Source organism: Coregonus clupeaformis, chromosome 14, assembly GCF_020615455.1.
Source record: "Coregonus clupeaformis isolate EN_2021a chromosome 14, ASM2061545v1, whole genome shotgun sequence".
NCBI classification, from domain to species: Eukaryota; Metazoa; Chordata; class Actinopteri; order Salmoniformes; family Salmonidae; genus Coregonus; species Coregonus clupeaformis.
Window position 1 is genome coordinate 13,982,077 of NC_059205.1, and position 15,049 is coordinate 13,997,125.

The following is a 15,049-nucleotide window of genomic DNA, read 5'->3' on the forward strand; positions in this document are numbered from 1 at the left end:
TCTGAGCACAGTGGAAAGCGTGCTTCAAGACCGGAAGCCTGGCCCCTTGGGCGAGACATCTCAGATCTCACTGGCACATTTTTTTGGGTCGGGGCGGATGCACTGAGAACAGCCGGGTGGGGTATATCGCAGAACTTCATGAAAACAAAAATGAGCTTTTCGGTCTTCATTTAAGGTTGGGGTTCAGTATAAGATTAGCAGTGTGGTTAGGGTTAAAATAAAATGTTGAGAAGAGAAATTGTAGAAATAGGCGGGGTGTATGACTTTGTGGCTGTGGTAACTAGTGACGACCAATGACATATATAAACCCAGGATTGCTGAGGCTATGTATTGGCCATTGAGAGGCTTTGAAGCCACCGGTCGGCCATTTTGGCACTCCCTAGTAGGAGCAGTCCTCCGTAAGAATGAATGGAATTCTACACTATTTCAATTAAATGTTTCAAGGACAAAATTACATGCATTTAAGTATTGTTGTTGTTGTAGTGGGGACAGTAACATTAGTACTCTCAAAAAATTATACTTTTAAGGAAAATGTTTTAATATTTGTTTTATTTTTATGTTTAGCTCATATAATTAAAAAGTATGCATTAAGGTGTCTGTAATAGAATACATGTGTCAAAAACGAATGTAGACATTAATAAATGCATTTCTATAGCACCCCCCCCCCCCCAAAAAAAAAAAATTAAAAATATACAATTGAGGAGTACCAAAATGGCTGTGCGGTGGCTTTAATACAGTGCCCCATGTCTGTCATCCACGGTTTATACACATCATTGGTGACAACCAAAGCAGCATGCTAGATATTACGGTGGAACCGTGAACTCACGCGGGAAAAGCATGTTCACGCGAGATCCGAGAGGAAACGCCCACTAAATTACAGACAGGACCCTGACCATTTTTTTCAATTGTAAACAGCCTGAGTAAACTATCTTATTTATCCACCATATTTGATGTGTCCAGTTGATCTGATGGGACCAGCTACAATGTAATCTTCTATCACGTTCAAGTAAATCAATGATTTAAATTGGCTGATGCGCATTTTGAGACAGATAAACTGTTTCTAATGTTCGCAGGTATGGCCCCAGTTTGTTGGATGAGTGAAAAGTAATCCATAGCCTGCTTCACAGACACAACAAATTAGTACCAAGTTGGTATAGGAATGTAGAGAATTGTATTTATTTATCAGTATTACAAAACACATTCACATTTGCTTAGTGTTTTCAAATGCAGCTAAACATCATAGCTGGCATTTCTCTTCATACAATGAAATATTCAATATTCCGTTATAATCATTACACCTTCCTTCACTTTTTTTATTCAGTATACCTTCATTTTGATCACATCAAAAATTGCATTTTGTAAAAGAAAGGTATCAGTCCTTTTGTTTTGACTGCTGAGGGGAGGACAGCTCATAATAATGGCTGGAACGGAGAAAATGGAATGGCATCAAACAGATGGAAACCATGTGTTTGATGTATTTGATACCATTCCACTCATTGGTTTTGACATGTACTGTATGGGGTTTTCCCAATTTATGTATGTCAGAGGCAATAGGCAAGTTTAATTACATACAAGCTTATAAACTCTTGTAATACTCATAATACTGTACACTCAGTACACTGGTGCAGATCCTTCATAGGCATATGAACACAGAATGATAAATGATTTAGTATTCTATGTATAGGAATACCATTTAATATACATTACTGACACTGCAGTAATCCATGTGTCACAGAGGAGTTTGGGGTGGCTCAGAAACGTCCGTTAGTGAGGGTAAGAACAAACCGAGGAACCCGGAAGAATGAGGGTACCATCACGGAGAGCCAGGAAAGATATGGGACCTGGGTCAGGAGGAATTTAAGGGAGGTGTAGTCAGTCACACTGCGGCCTAAAAAAAAAAAAAAGAGGGAGTAGTTAAAAGATTAAGACAGAGAGCAAGGTGTGTAGGCCTATGTACAGTTCTGCATGGAAATAGATTATCTCCCTAAAAAAAAATACTACAATAGCTAGGTTTCCATCCTATTGGCGACAGATTTTCATGCGAATATTGTAAAATATATGCGCATTCTCCCACTAGAGGTGTTTCCATCAAACTGACTTGTTGCTGATAAAAGGCTGTGCGTGATGACGTAGTGCACATAAGTTCCAATGTACTGAATAAAAGACAAGTTAAATGGGTTTCCATCGCATTTTCAACTCTACTGATGGTTTTGTTACAAAAACTGTTGCAATAAATAGCAAACTTGCCCAATCTGGTTTTGGCGCATGCTCTCTAGACAAGAGTTTGCTGATTAAGTGGACAGGGGGTTATATGATGGCCTATGGCTTAAGAGCAGGATCATTGTATTTGATAATTGGCAGCCAAGCACTGATCATCATGTCACCAGCATTCAAATAACAGCCTACCCTTCATATTTAGCCTATTGGAAATGTGCATGAACACCGTTCACTTAACTAAAATGAGTGATATTTTACCGTCAACATCTTGTATCCCGTAGCGCCTAGCCAGGTCACAGGTCATCAACACTTTTCCTGACAGCGACATCAGGTTTTTATCTTAAAATCAGAAACAGAACGCAAAATACAAATTAAAAACTTTGGAAAAACTCATCTGCAAATCGAAATAGTAAGGGCGAAAGCCCAGATCTAAAACAATCTTCAAAGGATAGTCAGTCTGTTTTGTTGTTAAAGGGGCAGTGCAGTTAAAAATGTGATTTTCTTGTGTTCTATATATTGGAATAATACTTTAAAAAATTATGATAATGCACTTTTAGTGTAAGAACTGTATGGAAACCCAGCCTGAAATTTCAGCTTATTTGGCTGGGTGGGGTTTTTGGACCGCCCAGTATAAGTTAATAGACCAATAACAAAGAGAGTTTTCCCTCCTCTCTGCCAATAACAGCTAGTTTTCAGGTTACACATCCCTCCCATTAGGCTCATCCAATTAGGCCCCTCTCTCAGACCACTCCCAGACAGTCATAGCTAAATTCTTGCTTGAGAAATTGTATTTTGTTTAGAAGCTACTTTTCTTTATTTTTTTTACCATTTTAATAAAAAACCTTCAAATGTGGCTTTATTATCAACTGTAGAAATATAATGGTGCATGACCATGTACATGCTGTAGCATAATGTACCTTTCGCCAGCTCAACAATGCACTTCCCACTCAGCTCTGTGGTTTCTCCATTGGCAAAGACGTCTCTGAACTGAGAGAAACAGGGAGTTATGTAATTTCAACAAACTCACTACACAGTGAGAGAATAAGAAATTGTAAAGCCTATGAAAAATTATAATTCAGCAAAATATCTTGGGCACAGGCCGCACAGCCTTATTTTCGGTTTACTGAACTTGTAGAAAAAACTGCATCAGTCAAACCCCAACATGCCACCTATATTGAATGGCAATATTCTAATCAGGGCATAAAATTAACACCCGCCACCTGCCAAATCAAATCATATCAAATGTTATTTGTCACATGCGCCGAATACAACAGGTGTAGACCTTCCCGTGAAATGCTTACTTACAAGCCCTTAACCAATAATGCAGTTCAAGAAATAGAGTTAAGAAAATATTTACCAAATAAACTAAAGTTAAAAATTAAATGAAAAGTAACACAATAAAATAACAATAACGGGGCTATATACAGGTGGTACCGGTACCGAGTCAATGTGCGGGGGTACAGGTTAGTCGAGGTAGTTTGTACATGTAGGTAGGGGTAAAGTGACTATGCACAGATAATAAACAGCAAGTAGCAGCAGTGTAAAAACAAACAAAACAAAAATGTACATTGCCCCCCCCCCCTTTTTTTTTTTTACACTGCTGCTACTCGCTGTTTATTATCTATGCATAGTCACTTTACCCCTACCTACATGTACAAGCTGTTAAGGGGGTAGAAGCTGTGCGGTAGCAGAGAAAACAGTCTATGACTTGAGTCTTTGACAATTTTTTGGGCCTTCCTCTGACACCGCCTAGTATATAGGTCCTGGATGGCAGGAAGCTTGGCCTCAGTGATGTACTGGGCCGTACGCACCCTCTGTAGCGCCTTACGGTCGGATGCCGAGCAGTTACCATACCAGGCGGTGATGCAACCGGTCAGGAGGCTCTCAATAGTGCAGCTGTATAACATTTTGAGGATCTGGGGACCCATGCCAAATATTTTCAGTCTCCTGAGTGGGAAAAGCTGTTGTCTTGGTGTGTTTGGACCATGGTAGTTCGTTGGTGATGTGGACACCAAGGAACTTGAAACTCTCGACCTGCTCCACTACAGCCTCGTCGATGTTAATGGGGGCCTGTTCGGCCCTCCTTTTCCTGTAGTCCACGATCAGCTCCTTTGTCTTGCTCACACTGTGGGAGAGGTTGTTGTCCTGGCACCACACTGCCAGGTCTCTGACCTCCTCCCTATAGGCTGTCTAATCGTTGTCAGTGATCAGGCCTACCACTGTTGTGTCGTCAGCAAACTCAATGATGGTATTGGAGTCGTGCTTGGCCACGCAGTCGTGGGTGAACAGGGAGTACAGGAGGGGACTAAGCACGCACCCGAGGGGCCCCAGTGTTGAGGATCAGCGTGGCAGATGTGGTTGCCTACCCTTACCACCTGGGGGCGGACCGTCAGGAAGTCCAGAATCCAGTTGCAGAGGGAAGTGTTTAGTCCGAGTGTCCTTAGCTTAGTGATGAGCTTTGTGGGCACTATGGTGTTGAACACTGAGCTGTAGTCAATGAACAACATTCTCACATAGGTGTTCATTTTGTCCAGGTGGGAAAGGGCAGTGTGGAGTGCGATTGAGATTGCGTCATCTGTGGATCTGTTGAGGCGGTATGCGAATTGGAGTGGGTCTAGTGTTTCCGGGATGATGGTGTTGATGTGAGCCATGACCAGCCTTTCAAAGCACTTCATGGCTACTGACGTGAGTGCTACGGGGCCGTAGTCATTTAGGCAGGTTTCCTTCGCTTTCTTTGGCACAGGGACTATGGTGGTCTGCTTGAAACATGTAGGTATTACAGACTCGGTCAGGGAGACGTTGAAAATGTCAGTGAAGACATATGCCAGTTGGTCCGTGCATGCTTTGAGTACACGTCCTGGTAATCCGTCTGGCCCCGCGGCCTTGTGAATGTTGACCTGTTTAAAGGTCTTGCTCACATCGGCTATGGAGAGCGTGATCACACAGTCGTCTGAAACAGCTGGTGCTCTCATGCATTCTTCAGTGTTGCTTGCCTCGAAGTGAGCATAAAAGGCATTTAGCTCGTCTGGTAGGCTCGCGTCACTGGGCAGCTCGCGGCTGAGTTCCCCTTTCTAGTCCATAATAGTTTTCAAGCCCTGCCACATCGGACGAGCGTCAGAGCCGGTGTAGTAGGATTCAATCTTAGTCCTGTATTGACGCTTTGCCTGTTTGATGGTTCGTCTGAGGGCATAGCGGGATTTCTTATAAGCGTCCAGATTAGGGTCCGGCTCCTTGAAAGCGGCAGCTCTAGCCTTTAGCTCGGTGTGGATGTTGCCTGTAATCCATTGCTTCTGGTTGGGATATGTACGTACGGTCACTGTGGGGACGACGTCGTCGATGCACTTATTGATGAAGCCGGTGACTAGGTGGTATACTCCTCTATCAGGAGGATAGAATTATGGTCAGATTTGTCAAATGGAGGGCGAGGGAGAGCTTTCTATGTGTCTCTATGTGTGGAGTAAAGGTGGTCTAGAGTTTTTTTTCCCCTCTGGTTGCACATGTGACATGCTGGTAGAAATGAGGTAATACGGATTTGAGTTTGCCTGCATTAAAGTCTCCAGCCACTAGGAGCGCCGCTTCTGGATGAGCATTTTCTTGTTTGCTTATGGCCTTATACAGCTCGTTGAGTGTGGTCTTAGTGCCAGCATCGGTTTATGGTGGTAAATAGACGGCTATGAAAAATGTAGATGAAAACTCTCTTGGTAGATAGTGTGGTCTACAACTTATCATGAGGTACTCTACCTCAAGCGAGCAATACCTTGAGACTTCCTTAATATTAGACATTGCACACCAGCTGTTATTGACAAATAGACACACACCCCCACCCCTTGTCTTACCAGACGTAGCTGTTCTGTCCTGCCGATGCACGGAAAACTCAGCCAACTGTATATTATCCGTGTCATCGTTCAGCCAGGACTCGGTGAAACATAAGATATTACAGTTTTTAATGTCCCGTTGGTAGAATAGTCTCGAACGGAGATCATCCAGTTTATTCTCTAGTGATTGCACGTTGGCCGATAGAACAGATGGTAGAGACGGGTTACCCACTCGCCGACAAATTCTCACAAGGCACCCCGATCTCCACCCCCTGTATTTCCGTCTTTTCTTCATGCGAATGACGGGGATTTGGGCCTGGTCTCGGAGAAGCAGTATATCCTTTGTGTCGGACTCATTAAAAAAGTATTATTTGTTCAGTTCGAGGTGAGTAATCGCTGTTCTGATATCCAGAAGCTCTTTTCGGTCATAAGAGATGGTAGCAGCAACATTATGTACAAAATAAGTTACAAACAATGCGAAAAAACACACAAAATAGCACAGTTGGTTAGGAGCCCGTAAAACGGCAGCCATCCCCTCCGGCACCATTATTTAATGCGGGTAGATTTAAGTATAGGCGGGTAAGAATTTCTATTTCACCAGCCACGTTAGCGGGTGGTCAATTTTCAGGGCTCTACAGTATGAGCATTACATTTGCTAATAAAAATAGTCAAAAGTCAAGTATGAGCACGTGCGAGTTGCGATTTATAGTAGAAATATGCTGCAGTAGCTGTTTTCAAAGTATTTCTGCTGTTTTGTTTCATAGCTGCTAGTCACACAAAGAAATACGGATCCTATACCCCACCTCACGCAGCAACACTGCCTGGCAGGAGTGAAGTGCTGACAGATTCATTTTTGGAGGCGGTGCGCATATTGGAGATTGTTCAGTTGAGCATAGTTAATCACAACATGACAAGTTTACAATGCACAGTTAACCACGACGTGACATAGTCAGGCAGGGTGCAACAGATAGAGGCCGGTCAGGGTGCAAAAGATAGGGGCCTGGAACAGAGCCAGGAAATGGCTCAGGAAATTGACCTACAATTTATGTTATTGATTAAGGCTCAGAAGCTCAGAAAATGGACATAAAATGAACATGCTATGTTTAATAGGTTTAAAAATCAATTAAAAGGTTTAAAACAGAAAAATGGAAATGGCTCTGTTATTTTTATATGACAGGGCTTGGTCCCGCCACCATTGTTTCATAAAACAGGTTGAATAGAAGGAAAATAAGTCAGATTGCGCCACTATTATAAAATAAGGAAGTGGGCGGAGCGGTCAAAAGGTGAAAACAATGGTGGTGGAACTAAACAGAGAGGGATTAAGCTAAAATTTGTGTAAAATGAGTAAGGATGAAACTGTATATAAACTGAGAGGTGGAAAATTAGTTGCTCTGCAGACCAGCTCGGCTCTATTGCTTATGTAATAAAGTCTATCTTAGTTCTACAAAAACTCTGGAAGTACTTTTTGTTTTACTGAGGTCAAGGACAATTTTCTACATCACGCACAGGCATAAAAGTTGGTCTAATTTTGTCGAAAGTCTACAAAGTGAGATTTGTCGTCGTGTTTCTTGGCTATTTTTATAGTTTTGTTCACAACCTCGGTTGTTTTTCAAAAGTTAGTTTAACTCTGCTGCTTTAACTGATAGCGGAGACGCCCTAGTCAGATCCCAAATCTCACACACATACAGTACTTGAGTGGCCCCGTTACTACGGTGTCATGGCTTGCCCTCATGGGCTGAGGATCAAAGATTCCTGCTAGGCAAAGGTTTGAATACCCCCTTTCCTGGGGGCCAGTTTTATGACCGGTCATAAATTCCTTGCAGAGACTTTCTCTTCCTTGCCATGAAGTATTGGGAGAAAGGACCCCGTTGTTAACAAAGGAAGTCTTCCCGCCAAAACTCCAACATCCAAAAGTGGATAATGAAACAACATTCCTACTTAAAAGTATGTGGGAAGTGGTTGGTGGGGACTTAAAGAACAATCATGTCAAATTCGTTACTATGTTGTGATGTCATTAAAGACGGTGGAACAACATAACTGTATCTCTGGGGGTGTACACTTCCCAGTTATGAGGTTTGCATCTATTTATTGTATAAAACGAATGATTAAGTGTAATAATAATTTTGTGAAGATAACAATGTGATTTTAGCATTCCAGATGAGATGATCGTTTTCCATATTGATTTGTTCTTAGATGAGCACAAACATGACGGAACGCCCCTTTCACCCCGAGTGCATAAAAAGCCTTGAAAAACAAATCAACCTTTAGACCAGCAGACGTGAAGCATGAGCCAAACGTTGCAAATGGTTGAATTTCTACCAGACCAGTAAGCCCCACGGCTTAAAATGGTTGACACTCTACAAGACCAAGAAACGTGAAGCTGAAGCTACACGTTACAAAATGGTTAGACTAGGAAGACCAGAAAACGTGAGACGTTAGTCCACACGTTTGAAATTGAGAAACTCTGAAACTCTCAACCTCTACACGAGGTGAAGACGAATACAATGCACTAGACCTTATCATTTCAGTCTGCAGCTGGTATGTACAGTTGAAGTCGGAAATACACCTTAGCCAAATCCATTTAAACTCCGTTTTTCACAATTCCTGACATTTAATCCTAGTAAAAATTCCCTTTCTTAGGTCAGTTATGATCACCACTTTATTTTAAGAATGTGAAATGTCAGAATAATAGTTGAGAGAATGATTTATTTCAGCTTTTATTTCTTTCATCACATTCCCAGTGGGTCAGAAGTTTACATACACTCAATTAGTATTTGGTCGCATTGCCTTTAAATTGTTTAACTTGGGTCAAACGTGTCGGGTAGCCTTCCACAAGCTTCCCACAATAAGTTGGGTGAATTTTGGCCCATTCCTTCTGACAGAGCTGGTGTAACTGAGTCAGGTTAGGGTTCTTGCAGGTTCAAGGATTATGCGACGTTCAGAATGAGACTGATAAAAGGTAATTATTTAATAAGTGACTGTTATCGATATATAACATATATATCTTCTAAGAGTTTAATTCGGGAGATGGTAACTCGTTAAACAACTTCTTCCGTGGTGCCCCAAATTCCTAATGAGTTAATTGTTACATGATTAATTTAATCTAGTGACAATTAAACATAGTTAGGTGATTCGATAAATAAGTAATACATTAAAGTAAGTCACGTCACAACAACGGTAACCCCCACCCTTAAAGGGTCAGCTGAACATTTTGTCTCATCTGATACACTACTCATTTCATATGTATATACTGTATTCTATTCTATAATATTCTACTGTATCTTAGTGCATGACGCTCTGTCATTGCTTGTCCATATGTATATATTCTTAAATTCCATTCCTTACTAGATTTGTGTGTATTTGGTATATGTTGTGAAATTGTTAGATATTACTTGTTAGATATTACTGCACTGTCGGAGCTAGAAGCACAAGCATTTCGCTACACCCGCAATAACATCTGCTAAATACGTGTATGTGACAAATACAATTTGATTTGATTTGATCTGATTTTGATTTGATATTCTGGTTGGTCTTATTTTTTTTGTTGTTTGATTATGGCGAAAAAATATTTTGCCTGGTAAAAAATCTGAGTGGCTGGTCGATTTCTTTCATCTACCTGCTACAGTGGCTGTTGGACCAAAAATAACATTTTAGGCCCTGACTCTAATGGTTTATCATCTACCTTAGGATCAACTCCCGGTGGAGCATCCTTCTCAATGATGAGTTGAGACACCAACTCTGTCTGAACTGCTCCCGGCCACAGGCTGATAGAGGCCACTCCCCTGCTCCTCAGCTCAACGGCTGTGTCTGCAGCTAGCCTGTCACACTGGAGAGGAAAGGGATTAGAGTATCAGAGCCGATATAAAATAAAGCATAAAATGCACTTGTTTAAAGTTTACCAAACTCTAATACATGAACTTGAACTTAAAGAGGGATGATAGTGTAGTAGAGGGAGTAATATGTTCAAGAGCTATGTTACTTTGGATGACTACAGTTATTTATACTAAAATAGGAAATGTCATTGAAGTGAGCAGATAATTAACAATTAGGAACATAGAGATGGCAGAACTCACCGCAGCCTTACCAACCCCATATGACACATTGAAGAGATACCTCAACCCTCCCATAGAAGAGATGACCACAATCAAGCCCCTGCCCTGTGCCACCATCATCCGTGAAGCATACACTGAGCAGAAATAGTGTCCCCTGCCAGAAATAAATGCAAAGTGTCAATACTTACAGATAATCAACACACTGATATCTACTCATCTGCTACTGATTTGTGAGTATAATGTGGAGGACTGCCAGAAGCTGAAAGCTAAATGCCCATCAGAATTATTATTTATTATTAACCAAGAAACTGAAACACTGCAATAGGGTGCGGTTCAAAGGAAGACCTTACTGAACAAATGAGAGTACCTAAGGCCAGTGTTGTTTATGGAATCCCATATGGTTGGATCTGTTTCCCAGAACTTCTTCCCCATGTTAGTGAAAATAGCCTGAAATAACATTACAAATCTCATCGTCATTACAGTCATAAATACTTTTTACACATTTTTCAGAAGTGATTGAAATTCACTCTCTCCATACGCTAATGTCACTTCAAACAACCAATGTCGTTTTTACAAACCCTGTCAATAACTTATTGTCATGTAGTCTATTGACAGTTTTCCCTGCAGCGATGTCACTGACCTGTACACCAGCATAGGCGTTGTTCACTAGGATGTCCAGTCTGCCATTCTGCTCACGTTGGATTTGATCAAATAGATATTTTATGTCTTCATCACTTGAAGAATCACAGACAACTGGCACACAGTTCCCACCCCTCTCCTTCACCTGCCATTGAGATTGGAGAAGGAAAGTGGTTAATTAGTCTTAGACTCTTTGACCAAAGAACATAGTGGCCAATATGTCTTCTAATTGTCTCTCTGACCCCCCAAAAACAGTATTCAGTGGAAATATATTTCACCCTTGTTTGTCACCTTTCTCACGGGACCTCCGTTAAGCTTTCATGTGTGTTAAGGACATTTAGTACACATGAAAGTATGACAGTTCACCTGAGCAGCAGTTTCCTTCAGGGTCTTCTCCTGGCGGCCAGTGATGTAGACAGTGGCTCCCGCCTCTGACAGCTGCAGGGCAATGCCCCTTCCAATGCCTCGAGAGGCACCTGTCACCAAACACACCCAGCCTGAGAGGGCCATCAGCTGATGAGGCAATATGTGAAGGAAATGAAAATGGATGTTGAATTGAAGTTTTGATGTTTGAAACTTTTGCAAACAGCATACATTAATCTTGACTGAGCCTACACTGGAGGAAATGACTGTTAAATAATAGGGGGATTGCGCCACCTGACAACGTAGCGTGGGTAAGGACGTCATTCTTCAACGATATCGTGTATCGTTGAAGAATGACGTCCTTAATGAATAACCATTATGCATCTCAGTGTGATAACGTATTTGGTTACGCTTAACGTTACATTATGACAAGAGCATAATTTGGGAAACCAGCGGCTGAGCGAGAAAGACCAAAACACGCTTAACATATCGCCGTGACTAAGGTTATCGGTTGCTAAACATGGAAAATCAAGAGCAGAGTGCAAACGTGAAGTAACACAAGCCACATTCAGACCCTTTATGTAAAAACACGTAGCAGTATTTTCACCGATAAAGAGCCTTTGGCAATCATGTCCTAAAATAATTATGTACTATTGTTGTAGTACGCCCCTTTATGTAAAAACACGTAGCAGTATTTTCACCGATAAAGAGCCTTTGGCAATCATGTCCTAAAATAATTATGTACTATTGTTGTTTTACCTCTTATCAGTTTCAAAACGTTGGCGTAAACAGTTGCTTGAGATTCCTCTTGTATCGTCAGTCGATAATATGTTGGACTGTTGGAATGGGTACATGTCCAAGTATACGCACTAATATGGAAATAAGCCTATGTAACCGCGCCTCAACTACCATAATGTTTATAATAGGAGCACCTACATTTCATTGTACTGTACAACAAAAGTGCATCCAACCCAACCTGACAAGAAGAGAAAGGGTAGGGCTAAGTTTCACAAAAACATAAATATAATCGTAAATGGTAAATGTTAGATGGTCTTTATGTTTTTGGGAAATGTGATCTTTGTGGGAAACTCAAGTTACCTGTCAAACCAAGTCAATATTTCTATCTTAGGCTACTATTGTGTAATTTGTCCCTACCACACACCCAGGGGTAGAGGGGAAGTATCATAAACATTCCCGTGTCGCTCAGTTGGTAGAGCATGGCGCTTGCAACGCCAGGGTTGTGGGTTCGATTCCCACGGGGGACCAGTATGAAAACATGTATGCACTCACTAACTGTAAGAGCGTCTGATAAATGTAAACATAAATATTGGCACCCTGTTCTGTGAACAAATTATACCTGCCCTCAAGGTCTGTCTGTTGGAATGTAAAATGGACTTTGTTGGTTGTCTCATCAGTTTGTACTTTGCTTTTGATTTAACCACAGAGACAAACCATTGAGATAATGTGCTGCTCTATGGTATTTTATGTTATTATGCCTGTAGGTATTGTTATGGCCGATTGTTATTCAAACATTTTACAGGCGTAGTAAGAGTCTTAGTCATAGAGGTGGCCTATCTATCAACCCATCTCATCTTAGAAATAATGGCGCCGTTTGGAGGGGATGGCTGCCGTTTGGAGGGCTCCTGACCAACTGTACTATTTTGTGTGTTTTTTCTCATTGTTTGTAACTTGTTTTATACATAATGTTGCTGCTGCCGTCTCTTATGACCGAAAATAGCTTCTGGATATCAGAACAGCGATTACTCACCTCGAACTGGACGAATACGTTTTCTTTAATGAGTCTGACACAAAGTATATACTGCTTCTCCGAGACCAGGCCCAAATCCCCATCATTCGCATGAAGAAAAGACGGAAATACAGGGGGTGGAGATCAGGGTGCCTTGTGAGAATTCGTCGGCGAGTGGGTAACCCGCCTCTACCATCCGTTCTATTGGCCAACGTGCAATCACTAGAGAATAAACTGGATGATCTCCGTTCGAGACTATCCTACCAACGGGACATTAAAAGCTGTAATATCTTATGTTTCACCGAGTCCTGGCTGAACGATGAGACGGATAATATACAGTTGGCTGAGTTTTCAGTGCATCGGCAGGACAGAACAGCTACGTCTGGTAAGACGATGGTTGGGGGTGTGTGTCTATTTGTCAATAACAGCTGGTGTGCAATGTCTAATATTAAGGAAGTCTCAAGGTATTGCTCACCTGAGGTAGAGTACCTCATGATAAGTTGTAGACCACACTATCTACCAAGAGAGTTTTCATCTACATTTTTCATAGCCGTCTATTTTTAACCACAAACCGATGCTGGCACTAATACCACACTCAACGAGCTGTATAAGGCCATAAGCAAACAAGAAAATGCTCATCCAGAAGCGGCGCTCCTAGAGGCCGGGGACTTTAATGCAGGCAAACTCAAATCCGTTTTACCTCATTTCTACCAGCATGTCACATGTGCAACCAGAGGGAAAATAACTCTAGACCACCTTTACTCCACACATAGAGCCGCATAAAAAGCTCTCCCTCGCCCTCCATTTGACAAATCTGACCATAATTCTATCCTCCTGATTCTTGCTTACAAGCAAAAACTAAAGCAGGAAGTACCAGTGGGTACCGCCCCAACAGATCCACAGATGACGCAATCTCAATCGCACTCCACACTGCCCGACCTTGACAAAAGGAACACCTATGTGAGAATGCTGTTCATTGACTACAGCTCAGCGTTCAACACCATAGTGCCCACAAAGCTCATCACTAAGCTAAGGACCCTGCGCCTAAACATCTCCCTCTGCAACTGGATCCTGGACTACCAGACGGGCCGCCCCCAGGTGGTAAGGGTAGGCAACAACACATCTGCCACGCTGATCCTCAACACGGGGGCCCCTCAGGGGTGCATGCTTAGTCCCCTCCTGTACTCCCTGTTCACCCACGACTGCGTGGCCAAGCACGACTCCAACACCATCATTACGTTTGCTGACGACACAACAGTGGTAGGCCTGATCACCGACAAGACAGCTTTTAGGGAGGAGGTCAGAGACCTGGCAGTGTGGTGCCAGGACAACAACCTCTCCCTCAACGTGAGCAAGACAATGGAGCTGATCGTGGACTACAGGAAAAGGAGGGGGGACGAACACGCCCCCATTCACATCGAAGGGGCTGTAGTGGAGCGGGTCGAGAGTTTCAAGTTCCTTGGTGTCCACATCACCAACAAACTATCATGGTCCAAACACACCAAGACAGTCATGAAGAGGGCACGACAACACCTTTTCACCCTCAGGAGACTGAAAAGATATGGCATGGGTCCCCAGATCCTCAAAAAGTTCTACAGCTGAACTATCGAGTGTATCCTGACCGCTTGCATCACCGCCTGGTATGGCAACTCCTCGGAATCCAACGGTAAGGTGCTACAGAGGGTAGTGCGTACGGCCCAGTACATCACTGGGCTTCCTGCCATCCAGGACCTAAATTATATACTAGGCGGTGTCAGAGGAAGGCCCCAAAAATTGTCAAAGATTCCAGTCACCCAAGTCATAGACTCTTCTCTCTGCTACCGCACGGCAGGCGGTACCGGAGCGCCAAGTCTAGGTCCAAAAGGCTCCTTAACAGCTTCTACCACCAAGCCATAAGACTGCTGAACAATTAATCAAATAGCGACCCAGACTATTTACATTGATCCCCCCCCCACCCCCTCTATATTTTTACACTGCTTTTACTCGCTGTTTATTATCTATGCATAGTCACTTTACCCCTACCTACCCTTATGTACAAATTACCTCGACTAACCTGTACCCCCACACATTGACTCGGTACCGGTACCCCCTGTATATAGCCTCATTATTGTGTTACTTTTTATTTCATTTTTTACTTTAGTTTATTTAGTAAATATTTTCTTAACTATTTCTTGAATTGCATTGTTGGTTATTCTCCCGAGTGGCGCAGTGGTCTA

General features: G+C 42.3%; 1 protein-coding gene across 1 annotated transcript; it reads right to left on the bottom strand.

Moving 5' to 3' along the window:
• Positions 1 to 1,152: 1,152 nt before the first annotated feature.
• On the bottom strand, positions 1,153 to 11,960 carry dhrs1 (dehydrogenase/reductase (SDR family) member 1). Its single transcript, XM_041896523.2, has 9 exons — positions 11,846 to 11,960; positions 11,090 to 11,236; positions 10,725 to 10,868; positions 10,452 to 10,531; positions 10,106 to 10,238; positions 9,715 to 9,858; positions 3,135 to 3,204; positions 2,476 to 2,556; positions 1,153 to 1,888 (listed from the first exon to the last, which is right to left on the bottom strand). The coding sequence occupies exons 2-9, from the start codon at positions 11,231 to 11,233 to the stop codon at positions 1,752 to 1,754; spliced, it is 933 nt and encodes a 310-aa protein (XP_041752457.1). The 5' UTR covers positions 11,234 to 11,236; positions 11,846 to 11,960; the 3' UTR covers positions 1,153 to 1,751.
• Between the last annotated feature and the right edge of the window lie 3,089 nt (positions 11,961 to 15,049).